At 37.9% G+C, this 15816-nt stretch overlaps 2 protein-coding genes across 4 annotated transcripts in view; one reads left to right on the top strand and one right to left on the bottom strand.

Moving 5' to 3' along the window:
* PDE7A (phosphodiesterase 7A) overlaps positions 1-15816 on the bottom strand; it is a 361811-nt gene that overhangs the window by 268503 nt on the left and 77492 nt on the right. The gene's annotated exons all lie outside the window — the stretch shown is intronic.
* The window catches only part of DNAJC5B (DnaJ heat shock protein family (Hsp40) member C5 beta), a 57688-nt gene continuing 53332 nt past the window's right edge, over positions 11461-15816 (top strand). The window contains exon 1 of the mRNA XM_059901837.1: positions 11461-11579. Coding sequence (XP_059757820.1) covers positions 11461-11579 — 119 coding nt within the window. The remainder of the gene's footprint in view (positions 11580-15816) is intronic.

Below are 15816 nucleotides of genomic sequence, written 5' to 3'. Positions count from 1 at the left end.
AATATACAAAAAGCTCATACAACTTAATATCAAAAAACAAACAACCCAATCACAAAATGGGCAGAAGACCTAAATATACATTTCTCCAAAGAAGACATTCAGATGGCCAACAGGCAAATGAAAAGATGTTCAATATTGCCAATTACTAGAGAAATGCAAATCAAAACTATAATGAGGTATCACCTCACACCAGTCAGAATGGCCATCATTAAAAAATCTACAAACAATAAATGCTGGAGAGGGTGTGGAGAAAAGGGAACCCTCCTACACTGCAGGTGGGAATGTAAATTGGTGCCATACGAGCCTGCAATCCCACTCCTGGGCATATATCCAAAGAAAACTCTAATTTGAAAAGATACATGCACCCCAATGTTCATAGCAGCACTATTTACAATAGCCAAGACATGGAAACAACCTAAATGTCCATTGACAGATGAATGGATAAAGAAGATGTAGCATATATATATAGATAGATAGATAGATAATGGAATATTACTCAGCCATAAAAATGAATGAAATAATGTCATTTGCAGCAACATGGATGGACCTAGAGATGATCATATTAAGTGAAGTAAGTCAGACAGCAAAAGACAAATATTATATGATATCACTTATATGTGGAATCTAAAAAACTGATACAAACAAACTTATTTACGAAATGGAAATAGACTCACACAGAAAACAAACTTATGGTTACCAAAGAGGATAGCAGGGTGGGTGGGGGAGAGATAAATTAGGAGTTTGGGATTAACATATACACACTACTATATATAAAACAGATAGACAACAAGGACCTACTGTATAGCATAGGAAACTATACTCAGTATCTTGTAATAACCTATAATGGAAAAGAATCTGAAAGAGAATACATACATGCATATATGTATGTATACATATATATACACATAAATATATAACTGAATCACTATGCTGTACACTTGAAACTAACACAACACTGTAAATTAACTATACTTCAATTAAAAAAAAAAAAGGACATTGTCCTTAAGCTGAAGTGATGATGGCACTTGGGTATTTAGCTTTAAATGTCTTTAGTTCCCCCCACCCCTGCCTCATTTATCTGCATGATGGTTGGCTGCTTTCTAAACTCTGGCTGGAAATCAGGATCTATGAGAAATAGCCTTTGTATCTGAAAAAAAACAATGATATCTAGAGGTGAGAGCGCTCTGAAATGTTTATACAAAACAGCACTAGGATTTGCTACCTGTCATACTAAGCAGCAAACTTAAACACTACCTTCAACTTCAGGAGCCAGACCACATTTTGCAAAATTCAGGAGTAATACCTGTCTCATTTGACTTAAGACTTTTTCAGTCTGTACGATCTTACTCAAAATCATAGGGAACTATTCTCTCTTGTGACCTTCTATTTTATATGAGACTTTGAGCATTGTTTTAACAAGAAATCCCTAATTTTTCTGTTGTCTGTGCCATTTGGCATGCGGGATCTTAGTTCCCTGACCAGGGATTGAACCCATGCCCCCTGCAATGGAAGCGTGGAGTCTTAACCACTGGACTGCCAGGGAAGTCCCAAGAAATCCCTAATTCTTAAAACCACCTCAGTCACCACTGTGACTCAGTGCCTCTTAACTAAGATTAGGGTAAAATGTTCAGATATGAAAACAGTTGAATTAATGTAGTGAGAAATTACAGTTTCACCCTTATTAATGTTATATGGTCCTTCCAGTAATTTTAAAGCAATTGATTAGTACTAGCCTTAGACCAAAGGAAAATAAAATTAAAAAGAACCCACTTTGACTCTGAATAGCTAAAGCAACCTTGAGAAAGAACAACAAAGCTGGAGGCATCACACTCCCTGATTTCACACTATATTATTAATATAAATGCTAGAGTAATCAAAACAGTATGGTATTGGCATAAAAACAGACACACAGATCAATGGAACAGAACACAGAGCCCAGAAATAAAGCCATGCTCGTATGGTCAATTAATCTATGACAAAGGAGCCAAGAATATACACTGGGGAAAGGACAGTCTCTTCAATAAATGTGTTGGGAAAACTGGACAACCACATGCAAAAGAATGAAACTGGACCATTATCTTACACCGTACACAAAAATCAACTCAAAATGGATTAAAAACTTGAAGGTAAGACCTGAAACCATAAAAGTCCTAGAAGAAAATGTAGGTGGTAAGCACCTTGACATCGGTGTTGGCGATGATATTTTGGATTTGACGTCAAAAGCAAAGGCAACTAAATCACAAATAAATAAGTGGGAATATGTCAAACTAAAAACCTTCTGCACAGCAAAGGACACCATCAACAAAGTGAAAAGGCAACCTACCAAATGGGGGAAAGTATTTGCAAATCATATATCCGATAACGGGTTAATAAGTAAAATATATAAAGAATTCATACAAATCAACAGCAAAAAAGCAAGCAACCCAAATAAAAAATGGATAGAGGATCTGAATAGGTATTTTTCCAAAGAAGACATGCAGATGGCCAACAGGTACATGAGAAGGCGCTCAACAACACTAATCATCAGGGAAATGCAAGTCACAACCACAGTAAGATATCACTTCACACCTGTCCAAATGGCTATCACCAAAAAGTCTACAAATAACAAGTGCTGACGAAAATGTGGAGAAAATGGAGCCTCTTGCGCACTGTTTGTAAGAATGTAAATTGGTGCATCAACTATGGAAAACAGTATCGAGGTTCCTCAAAAAACTGAAAATAGAACTACCATATATTTCAGCAATTTCTCTTCTGGGTATTTATCCAAAGAAAACATTAACTCGAATAGATACCTGCACCCCCATATTCATTGTAGCATTATTTGCAATAGCCAAGATATGGAAACAACCTAAGTGTATATCAGTGGATGAATGGATAAAGAAAATGTGGTATATATCACTTAGCCATAAAAAAGAAGGAAATCTTGCCATTTATGACAACATGGATGGACCTTGAGGGTATCATGCTAAGTGAAATAATTCAGACAAACACTATATAATCTCACTTACATGTGGAATTAAAAAAAAACTAACAAACCTGAGCTCACAGATACAGAGAACAGATTGGTGGGTGCCATAAGCAGAGGGGGGTGAGGGGGGGTGTGGTCGTGGTAATGGGTGGGTGAAATGGGTGAAGGGGGTCAAAAGGTACAAACTTCTAGCTATAAAATAAGTCATGGAGATGTCATGTACAGCAATGGTGACTATAGTTAATAATACCGTATGGCATATTTGAAAGTTGCTAAGAGAGTAGATCTTAAAAGTTTTCACCACAAGAAAAAAAATTTGTAACTATGTATGGTGATGGATGTTACCTAGACTTACCATGGTGATCTTTTAGCAATATATACAAATATTGAATCATTACATTGTACATCTGAAACGAATTAAATATGTCAACTATATCTCAATAAAAAATAAAATAAAAGAACCCACTTTGCATGTCAGGAGACAGCACATTTTCTTGATTCAAAGTTCTGGTGGAAACCTGGAAGCAATTCCATAGCAGCATCTGGCTGAGCCAAGCACCAGTTGACTAATGATCAAATTAGAGGTAGCATGTATTTTGGTATCACTGGATGCCTTGTAATGGCAACCTTTGTGGTCATGCATGTTTTATTCTCTCTTTGTTATGTTTTCCAGAGGGATAACCAATTGGCTGATAGAGTAACAAATCAAAAGTAACTCGACGCCATTGACCCGCTTAAGCTCACATGGGAACGACGGAAAGGAGCAGCCGTTTACTCTGAAAGAGCGGAACAGGTATGAAACAATTCCTTGTTGCTGCCTTTATTTCTTTGCACATCTATTTCCAGACCAGTTGAAAACAGCAAGTTATTCCTGTTTGAAAACACAGAGTCAGAGTTATAGGAACAGGTACTGTGGGTTATTTGTAACATTCCCAAGTTGTCTCATCTTCAGGTTGCTGTTTATAGAAGTACCAGTGCAGTCAAGAGGTAATTATTTTTCAATAGCAAACTGTAATCACACTAGGGAGAATTATTACTTTAAAACATAGGTTAGCATTTTGGATGTGTGTTTAGCTTTAAGATACAACGCCCTTTGAATAAGGAGATCTTGCTCCAATAAACAGATTTCTATAGAGGAATTATAGAAGTAATTAAAAAATGGTAAAACATGTTGGTTCCTCCAATCACAGCCATCAGAAGTGTTTTTGCTGTTTAATGATCTAATCTCCCCTGCTCACATTCATTTTCTCAGCCGTGGAGGGACCCTGCCAAGAAAGGCATAGTTTGATTTTTTTTCCATTTTCAGAATTCACGTAATAGACAGAGGTGAAGCTTCTTTTACTCTGAAGGAAACATTTCATGTCAACATGAAAAATTTAGAACAGCATTTGTAGGGCTCCTGGAATTAGAACCTTTAAAATATGTGTTTATTTTGAATTGGATGTCTGTCACCATTGGAGTGCTGAACGTTCTTTCAATTATATCTTTATCAAGAGACAGGTAAGCTGTATGTGGTTTGGTAGTGACTTTAGTGGTCAGTGGTTTAAGAAATTATGATATTAATGGATTGTAATGCAGCTAGAAAGTAATTTAAGTTCAGATGATTAAGTGTCATGCACTTATCATGATCAAAATTAAATTACTTAATAACTTTGCATAACAGTTTTTTCTCGATAGGATAGTATAGATGAGAGACTATGAATAAATAATAAAGACTTGAGTTTTGCATAGGAATATTAGCATTCAAAAGGCTACAGAGAAAGAACTCATAAAGATTATATTTTATATAAGGAATTAAACAAGGGTATGACTCCATTATTTAAGTTTAAGGAGAGTTTTTAGGAGATGTTTTTTGTTTTTTGTTTTTTTTTTTTTTTTAAATCAACAGGAATTTATTATCTAACAGTGCTGGAGGCTAAGTCTGAAATCAAGGTATCAGCAAAACTGGTTCATTCTGGAAGTTCTGAAGGAGACTGTTCCGTGACTCTCTTCTAGCCTCTGGTGGCTGCCTTAGGAGATGTTTTGACTATTGCTCTGTAGTTAGTATGTTCTTGGAATAATGTCTTTATTTTCACACAATAAACAACTAAGGGTTTCAATGTATTACTCTATTGAATTTGACACTAAATGTCATCTGCATTAATAATATATGAAGAGTCTGGTTTCCAGCTCAGCAAGGGCACAGAAAAATAGCAGGTTGTTGCTTGACACACAGAAAGCAACCCTGCAGTCTTTGGGTTCCTTTATGTTTCAGTTTATAGAGTCAGCCAACTACTAACAACGCTGACCAGCTATTGACCAACTATCTTTTTCTTGTGTTCCAATATTGATGTAATTTTTTTTAAGTACCTCAATTAAGAGACGTTGATGTTGTCGTCTAAAAAGAAATATTTTGATCTTTTCGGAATAGGGCAAAGAAGATGAAACAGAAAATAAACAAATTCCGAACTCTGTAACAACCCATTCTGAATATTATTCAATCCACAACATAAAGAAAGTCAGCTACTGGATTTTACTTAGCAGGAATAGATTACAGTGTGGTTAGATTTCTAAATAAAGGATGATATGAAAAAATACATAAACCAAAGGAATAGCCAGTTACCATGTCTTCTTGGGCGTGAGTTTCTATGTACAGAACTATCTGAGAGATGGAATCTGCCTTCTTTTTCCATTGGGGAGAGGAGTATGTAAAGGGACGGCTGTGGGGCGGGGAAGGGTGAATCCCAGATTGTTTCCAGGACTACTCCAGCCCCCAAGTGACCCCCCTCTCTTGTTCCTCACCTGGAATTACTTTAGGGGGCAGTCTTGGAAAAAAAAGTCCCAGTCAAAACTGGGAAACTGTGCATGTCTGTGCCTTGTTGAAATTGATTTTAGGACAATCTGTTGATTTATGCAAGCCATGGCCTCTCTCTTATTTCATGAGATAGATGATGAAGAGTGAATACATTTTATTCCCTCAAACTGAAACTGTTTCTTCTGAATATAGAGAAAAATAAAGGTAACTATTTTTCACTTTTATTTCTTCTCAGTTCTCTTGACTAGCTCTCTACAAACTTTCTTTCTGAAAATGTCTTGACCCAGATTTATCACTGCTTCTTTTATCCATACTAGTAATGTCTATACACTATATCTGAATCTGTTTGGTTTGAATACCTTAGTGTATGCATATATATACATATATATATATGTGTGTGTGTATATATATGTATATATATATATACACACACACACACATATATATATACCATTGTTATGTCCCTGAAGTATTCATTCTCAAGTACCTGCAAGCCACTTTCAATTTAAAGGTAGAGTAGGTTGCAGTGATTTAAGAAAAATCCACAGTGGATAAGCCTGGCTTAAAGGTGCTCAGGGAACCGCTACTGATGTTTAACTGAGGTACATGACACTAAGGAGTATTGGTTGACAGTGACCAGAATCTATTTATAGCTAAGACATGCTCAAAACAAAACAATGTATATACATTTGTGTACAGGGAGGAATTTTACTGGCTCAACCCAAGGAAGGGATGATGGACAAACTGTGGGAGGGGATGAGTTGCAAGTGTACCCGAAAACAACTGGAACCAGGGGACTGAACCCCACTGAGGCTCTCTCTCCATCTCCTGCCACTGCTCCTCTTCTGCAGGTCTGTTTCAATCTCTCTCATTTCAGGCCAGCCAACAATACCCAAACTTTACATTTTACAGGTTTTACCATCTGAGAGATTGTTCTACATCCAAAACAAAAAAAAAATCTTAGGGAAGGACTCTGGTTGACCTGGTTGACTTGGCTTGGGTAAGGTACCCACTCCTGGTCTATTCAACTGAGATCAGGTAAGACTGAGGCAGGTCTCACAAGACGCCTATGTTGCAGTGCAGAAGGAGGAGAAAGGAGAACTAATAGGCTAATAGTAAAGTTGTCTGCTACAATGATCTCTGGTCAGAATGCACCAAAAGGCATTTGTTAAGTTGGCTTAGATGACCTCTAACTCCATATTCTACGGTCCTAGGATTTGAATCATTATGTTGATATATTCTTAGTTAGTGACTTTGGGGATCTTGCTACCCAGCGAGATCTTAAAATCTCCGAGACAAGTATGATGACCGTGGTCCTATTCCTTGCCTACCAAGCCACACAGAAATCCCTACTTTCCAAATCCCATTCATTCATGGCGTTTAGTGTGACTAGTGAGAAACCTACCTACCAGTCGCCTCCATTCCTGGGAACAGTTAGGTGGAAGTGTAGGGCAGAGCATCAGTATCCTGAGCACATGTGTGTGGTGGCAGCAGGAGAGAGGGGACAGAAAAGAAGTAGGGAGGGTGTCAGTTACTTGGGCAATTTTTCCTTCAATTGTGAATATTCAGTTGGGCTGTGGTTCCAGGATAGGGCTGAGCTGCAGAACTGGAACCCAGGGATGAAGGACCCAGCCCCAAGTCCTGAATTACTTACTTGCTAGGGAAACTGTGATGGGTACGTGAGAGAGGTAAGGTAGAGCAGTAGTGAAAATAAGCGCTACGATTTACTGAGTGGCTGCCAGTCAGTATGGACATCTGCTAGATTTTGTTTCGTGGCAAGCAAAATTAGGATTCCTCCTCCTCTTGTCCTTGTGTGAACCAGACATTTGGGACTCGGCCCCTCTGGCCTCCAGAAGCTCCACTTTCATGGAAGGCTAACTGAGGAGGGGACAACACAGTCAGGCCAAAAGAGGAACCTTTGTCCTTGTGTTGTTGTCCTCTGTTAAGTCAGTTTTTTTCCCCAGTGTCTTCAGGGCTGCAGGAGTTTTGCTTGGGGTCTGACTTTCTCCAGCACTGGCTTCCTTCTCTCCCCTCAAGAAGCTAAATGCTCACAAAAACATTTTGAAGTTCTTCACATTGTCCTTCTTAATCGAATTACTTAGGACCACAAGCACTCACTGTGCCATGCTGCGGTCTCAGGGGCCTCTAAGACCACCTTGACCCACCAAATGACATCCAGAGGGCTCCGCTCTTGCCTGTGTTGGTTCAGTCATTAGTCTGGTGGAAGCAGAGCTCAAAGGTTGGCTTCAACCAAGCCCATCTACCACTGGGACATGCCCATTTGGGTCTGCTGCTGCCACTGTTGTCACCAGGGATTCCTTGTGTTGAACATGAGTATCGCCACAGCCCTGATGCCATCTCCGGAGCCCTGGTATATACATTCATTCACATTCATTCACTCTTACAGTACTTGCCGCACAAAGCCCAAAGCCCAGAGATAGACAGTAATTTTCAAAGAACTTCTGGTCAGAGGAGCTTGCAATCTAAGTAATTTTATTTATTTATTTTTTCTTGTTTTGTTTTTGTGATAAAATACAACATAAAGTTTACTTTTTTAACTGTACAATTCAATGACATGAAGTAAAATCACAGTGATATTTAACCATCACCACTATCTACTTCCAGAACTTTTTCATCATCCCAAACAGGAATGTGTACCCATTAAGCAATAACTCCCCATTCCCCACTTCCCCCTCACCCCCCCACCTCTGGTAGTCTGTATTCTACTTTCCGTCTCTACGAATATGCCTATTCAAGGTACTCATATAACAGGGATCACATACAATATTTGCCCTTTTGTGACTGGCTTATTTCACTTAGATAATGTTTTCAAGGTTCATCTTATTGTAGCATGTATCAGAATTCCACTTCTTAATTTGTATGGAGACACAAAAGACCCCGAATAGCCAAAGCAATCTTGAGAACGAAAAATGGAGCTGGAGGAATCAGGCTCCCTGACTTCAGACTATATTACAAAGCTACAGTAATCAAGACAGTTTGGTACTGGCACAAAAACAGAAATATAGATCAATGGAACAGGATAGAAAGCCCAGAGATAAACCCACGCACATATGGTCACCTTATCTTTGATAAAGGAGGCAAGCATATACAGTGGAGAAAAGACAGTCTCTTCAATAAGTGGTGCTGGGAAAATTGGACAGGTACATGCAAAAGTATGAAACTAGAACACTCCCTGACACCATACACAAAAATAAACTCAAAATGGATTAAAGACCTAAATGTTAAGCCAGACACTATCAAACTCTTAGAGGAAAACATAGGCAGAACACTCTATGACATAAATCGCAGCAAGATCCTTTTTGACCCAGCTCCTATAGAAATGGAAATAAAAACACAAATAAACAAATGGGACCTAATGAAACTTAAAAGCTTTTGCACAGCAAAGGAAACCATAAACAAGACCAAAAGACAACCCTCAGAATGGGAGAAAATATTTGCAAATGAAGCAACTGACAAAGGATTAATCTCCAAGATTTACAAGCAGCTCATGCAGCTCAATAACAAAAAAACAAACAACCCAATCCAAAAATGGGCAGAAGACCTAAACAGACATTTCTCCAAAGAAGATATACAGATGGCCAACAGACACATGAAAGAATGCTCAACATCCTTAATCATTAGAGAAATGCAAATCAAAACTACAATGAGGTATCATCTCACACCGGTCAGAATGGCCATCATTAAAAAATCTAGAAACAATAAATGCTGGAGAGGGTGTGGAGAAAAGGGAACACTCTTGCACTGTTGGTGGGAATGTAAATTGATACAGCCACTGTGGAGAACAGTATGGAGGTTCCTTAAAAAACTACAAATAGAACTACCATACGACCCAGCAATCCCACTACTGGGCATATACCCTGAGAAAACCATAATTCAAAAAGAGTCATGTACCAAAATGTTCATTGCAGCTCTATTTACAATAGCCAGGACATGGAAGCAACCCAAGTGTCCATCATCGGATGAATGGATAAAGAAGATGTGGCACATATATACAGTGGAATATTACTCAGCCATAAAAAGAAATGAAATGGAGGTATTTGTAATGAGGTGGATGGAGTTAGAGTCTGTCATACAGAGTGAAGTTAAGTCAGAAAGAGAAAAACAAATACAGTATGCTAACACATATATATGGAATCTAAGGGGAAAAAAAAAAGGACATGAAGAACCTAGTGGCAAGATGGGAATAAAGACACAGACCTACTAAAGAATGGACTTGAGGATATGGGGAGGGGGAGGGGTGAGATGGGACAGGGCGAGAGAGTGTCATGGACATATATACACTACCAAATGTAAAATAGATAGCTAGTGGGAAGCAGCCGCATAGCACAGGGAGATCAGTCAGTGCTTTGTGACCACCTAGAGGGGTGGGATAGGGAGGGTGGGAGGGAGGGAGATGCAAGAGGGAAGAGATATGGTAACATATGTATATGTATAACTGATTCACTTTGTTTTAAAGCAGAAACTAACACACCATTGTAAAGCAATTATACTTCAATAAAGATGTTAAAAAAAAAAAGAATTCCACTTCTTTTTATAGCTGAGTAATATTTCATTGTATGTACATACCACATTTTCATTTATCTGGCTTTTATGAATAATGCTGCTATGAACATTGGTATTTGTTTCTGTTTCTTAACATATTAACTTATTTAATTCTTCAACAGCTCTATGAGTTTAGGCACTTTTTTGTCTCCAATTTATAGATAGGGATGGTTATGCAGCTGGTCATGGCAAGGCCAATATTCCAACCCAGAGGGTCTGACTACAGGGCACTCCCTGACTTACACACTGTGCCTCCTTTAATAAAAATAGTTCTTTGAAGTTACTATGTCCTGGGTACATTATACGCATTAGTTCTAAATCCTTAAGGTATCCTTATGATGTGGGCTTTATCATCCTCACATTGCAAGTGAAGACGTTAAGGCTTGGCGAGGCTGAGTGTGGACGCAGGGATGCCCCCAGTGTGCTTGCTTCTCCGTGCTTCCCCCCTAGAGCCAGAACACAGCAGGAAGATGGCTCCTTGGGACTTGGGACAGCACAGCCCTTTCTGTGCTGTGCTATCTCGTGTGCAAAACCCATGAGCACTGTCGGAGGACTTGGTATCCCACAGCTGCAGAGAAGTTCTAACCAGGCTCCTAAATGAGACCAGGATTTTTTTTTTTTTTTTTTTGATACTCACAGAAAGTTGGTTTTTTGTGTTTTGTTTGTTTTTTTTTTTAAAAAAACTCATACTCTAACAATGGCTAGGCCAATAGAGTCAAAGTAAAATAGATGATTATTTCCATTGCTGGCTAAATTTGGAAAAGATACAAAAAAGGAGTTATGCAAATTCTGACCAAAAAAATCTATATATGCCTGACTTGGGAGGACTGATTTTTAACAATTATGAGTTAGCTGGATATTTAGATAACATTTTGCTTCTATTTACCCATGTGGACAAAGCCATATTCCATTTGCATGGCTGCCTGTATGTAGCCTTTAAAACCCTGACTGGCTTGAAGCTCTAGTGTTGGCTTTCCTAACCTTTTTCTCCCCTCCTTTTGCAGCTAACACAAAGATGTACTTCAGATTGCCATTTTATAAAAGGTCAGAAATGAACTATCTTCCCTTGAGAGAGTGGGATCCAGTATGCATAACCCTCATGGCTATTTCCCCTCTGGTTTTGCAGCTTGAGAAAATGGCAGGTAACATACCTAACCAAAGACAGCGGACTATGTCAACATCTGGAGAAGCTCTATATGAAATTCTTGGTCTGCATAAGGGAGCATCAAATGAAGAAATTAAGAAAACCTACAGGTACAGAGGAAGTTCAATGATGATATTTCCTGCACTGTTAGTGATAGTTATTTTGTGATTGGCGAGTGCCTCCAATTAAAGACATAAGCTTCCTGCTGAGAGCTGGTAATCAAGAGTTTTGGAACTCATGTTCCATTCCCTATTCTATAGCATAAGCAGTTGGGAATGGACGGCATCACACTGATTTTATGAAAGAACTCTCTTGTGATGCTGGGCCTTAGGAAAGGGTAGCCTGTGTTCTAGGCCTGCATTGTTAGAGAGAGAGAGACAGACAGACAGACAAACACTGCAAGTGACCAGGAGTTGTGATTTAACCCACATGAGATAGCGTCACCAAATGTGGGAGAGGGATTTAAAAAAATAAATAAAGGGGAGCTTCTTTGTAATTGCTGTATTGCGCTATGCTTTTCAAGTCTTCAGTTTTGATCTTTCATATCTGATCTAGTTCCAAGTTAGCTACTTTTGGGAAAAACTGAAATATCTTTTTCTTCAAAGCACCAAGGAATTTTAAAAAGGATTAAGTAAAAAAATAATTTACTTATTGTGCAAAATTTGGAAATCACTAAAAATGATGATAATAACATTTATCCATAATTCTACCTCTAGTGATAATTATCATTGATATTTTTTCTTCCAGTCTTTTTTAAAAAATCTAGAGAAGACATTTTACACTCGAATTGGATTTATCTATATTCTCTTAAGTAGCGGTCTTTTTTTTTGTCTTGTCCCAATTTTATTTATTTATTTTTATACAATTTTTAAAGGTTACTTTCCATGTACAGTTACTACAAAATACTGGCTCTGTTCCCTGTGTTGTACAGTACGCCCTTGAGCCTGTCTTACACCCAGTAGTTTGTCCCTCCCCCTCCCCCTCCCCCGCCACTGGTAACCACTAGTTTGCTCTCTATACCTGTGAGTCTGCTTCTTTTATGTTACATTCACTAGTTTGTTGTATTTTTTCATTAAAAATTTTTTTCCAGCCTCTTGCATTTCATATTTTAGGAAAACATAATTTTTTCTCTCTTTTTTATTTAATTTTTTAAATTTTTATACAATTTTTAAAGGTTAATATCCATTTACAGTTATTACTAAATATTGGCTGCATTCCCCTTGTTGTACAATACATCCTTGAGCCTATCTTACACCCAGTAGTTTGTACCTCCCACTCCCCCATCCCTATATTGGGCGCATGTATGTTTTCAAATTAGTGGTTTTGCTTATTCGGATATATACCCAGGAGTGGAACTGCTGGGTCATATGGCAGTTCTATTTTTAGTTTTTTGAGAAACCTCCACACTGTTTTCCATAGTGGCTGCACCAATTTACATTCCCACCAACTAACTAGCTTTCTTTTTAACAAGATCCTATCATGAAAATATTTTGGTGCTATTTAATATTGTGATTTTTAATGCCTGCAGCCTATGGCTATTCTGTAACTTAATTACTTTATGAGCTACTTTTTAACATGTAAATTCTTTTAATTTTCACTATACTTAATATCCTTGTACATAAATGATGATGCATATTTCCAATTACTTCCTAACTTATTGAGGAATAAAGCTGTGCCTTTAGAAGAAAAATGAATCAAAATACAAATGAAAGTTTCAGATTTTAATCAGTTACTTCTTGATTTGGCCTTGAATTCGGTTTTTAAACTTATTTTTGTTTGTTTTTTGTTGTATGGAAGTTTAATATTTTTAAGTAGGCAAATTTGTTAGTCATTTCCTTTATGGCTTTTGTTTTATCTGTTGTGGTTAGAAAGCCTCTCCCGATTATAATATTATAAAAATATTAACCATTATCTTCTTCTAGTACATTTATGATTTTGCTTTTATATTAAATCTTTGATCCATTTGGAGTTTATTTTGACATGAGGAATGAAGGTAGGATTCCAGATTAATTTTTTTCCCAAATCACTAGCCCACCAAAATGTATTGAATTCTCCATTTTTATCTACTGATGGAAAATTCTTTGGCTTTGAATTGGAACCTTCACCGTGTGGTAAACTATGGGACCTGAAACGTCTTCAAGAAGCATGTGCTGAAGAATAAATGACAGTGGTGAAAATTTCCATTTGAATCCACAAAGTTCTGTGAAAATGGTAGATTTTGATCAAAGTCAATATCAATCTTCTAGTTTATATTTCACTTAAGGTGCTGGAGAAGAAAAAGTCTTTGCTGTTTCATTGTGCCCTAGAGCTACCCAGGAGTGTGGCTGGGAGCTGTTCAGCCCCCTGTGGGTAGATGTCCTTGGTGAAGGGTCACTAAACTTGACCTTTAAGGCTTGGGGCTGAGAAACTGTGCTGGGGTGGGACTGGGAATCAAAGTTTATGCACTGTAAGCATAATACCCTACCAAGATGACCCCCAAAATGAGAAAAAAAGTGATGTCTCACTGTAAGTTCTAAAGCCCGCTTTACTTTACAAATGTGACTTTTCATTGCCTTTATTTATTTTGTAAGCTAAAATTTCAAGTCATATCCTAATTAAGACACTAATTATGCTGAGTAGTTTGCAAGTTTAATAATTACAACCTAAAGTCTTTTCATGTAATCAGTGTCTTCCTATTAATTTTGTTTTAATGTCATACAAATATTATTTTTTCAGCTGATTAGGGTACTAGTATGCTGCCAAAAGCATCTACTTCTAACTAAATTACACATTTGTATTCTGCAAGTTATTCAAAATGTATGAGCAGGCTGAAAATCCACTGAGAATATTATTCTTATATTCAGGGATCTGGATCAAAGCAGTGACAATATAGTGAAATTAAAAGTCAGTGAAGTTTAATAAAATTACCAACTGTTCAGACCATACGGTGCTTGACCTCTGTTGTAATCCTTGGTTGTGCTCTTGAAAACAAGGCTGAGCTAGAAGACCTCTTTCTTTTTTATATTTTATTTTATTTTTGAATAGATAATATATTCACCTGATTAAAATGAGAACACATAAACAGGTATACAAAAAAATTCTCCCTCCTACCTCATATCCCCCAGGTTCCCTCCCCAGGGAAAGAAATTCCTGTGTACCCTTCTAGAGAGATCTTATGCTCTATAAACATATAAAGAGACCTTCTGGTCTAGGCAAGATGGTATAGGCTTTTCTCTCACAGATCCTCCCTGCTAATAAGCATGACGAAAACCCTTGGAAATAACACAAGAGACAAAAAAAGAGAACCTTCGAAAGGTAGATGGAAGAAGAAGAGATGAATTGGTTAGGGATCACAGGACCAAAGGAGCAACACAGTGACAAGGCATCTTACAACTCCACACCCAAGAAAAGGTAATCCAGGCCTGGCCTTTCCCAACACCCGCTCTAGCAATGGAAGGCAGCCAGGTAGTCCTATTCTTCCTCTAAATTGAACGGAAGTCCTGCCAACAACTCTAGGTAATCCCAGCAGAAACAGCAAAGAGGACCAACTGAATGTCCCCCTAACAAGAGCCAGCCAGAGGACTTTCCCACCAGCCTGAGACTCCCCTCTCCCACCCAGAGATCCCACTTTACAGGGGAAATTAACAAGGGGTATTCTGCCACAACCAATACCCAGCCCAGGAAATGTTTTTGTCCCTGCAGCCTGGAGATTCCCTTCCCCCACCTAAAGGCACCAGACATCCAGCCTAGGAAGGCTCCTTTCACTTCCTCAACTAGTACCAACAAGCACCAGTAGCGGCCCCAGAGGCAGGAGACAAACCAAGCAGACCAAAATAGCACCATGGAGGTTCTGAAAACTAGATTGTCACTGGAACAACTGACCACAAAAGTAGGCTAGGACCTGCATGCTAAACCCAAACAAACTGACTGTCTATTAAAATGAAAAATTTAAATAGGACCCAGAGTCTCCTAACATAATAGCCAAAATGTCCAGATTAAAATCACGCATTTTATACAAAGAACGAAGGAAATCCCAACTTGCATGAGAAGAGATAATCATCTGACTCCCACATAGAGATGAACCAGTTATTGGAATTATTTAAGTATTTTAAAGTAACCATCATAAAAAAGATTCAACAAGCAATTACAAATTCTCTTGAACCAAGTGAAAAAAATGGAAATTTCAGCAAAGAAATAGAAGTTGTAAAGAAGAACCAAATGGAAATTAAAGAACTGAAAAATAACAGAAATAATATAACTAACTGGATGAGCTCACTAGTACAGCAGAGATGACAGAGGAAAGAATCAGTGAAGTTGAGGACAGATCAATACAATGTATGCAATCTGAACAAGAGAACATAAACTGAA

The sequence above is a fragment of the Balaenoptera ricei genome, chromosome 17 (assembly GCF_028023285.1).
Source record: "Balaenoptera ricei isolate mBalRic1 chromosome 17, mBalRic1.hap2, whole genome shotgun sequence".
NCBI classification, from domain to species: Eukaryota; Metazoa; Chordata; class Mammalia; order Artiodactyla; family Balaenopteridae; genus Balaenoptera; species Balaenoptera ricei.
This window is presented reverse-complemented; position numbering and strand designations above follow the sequence as displayed.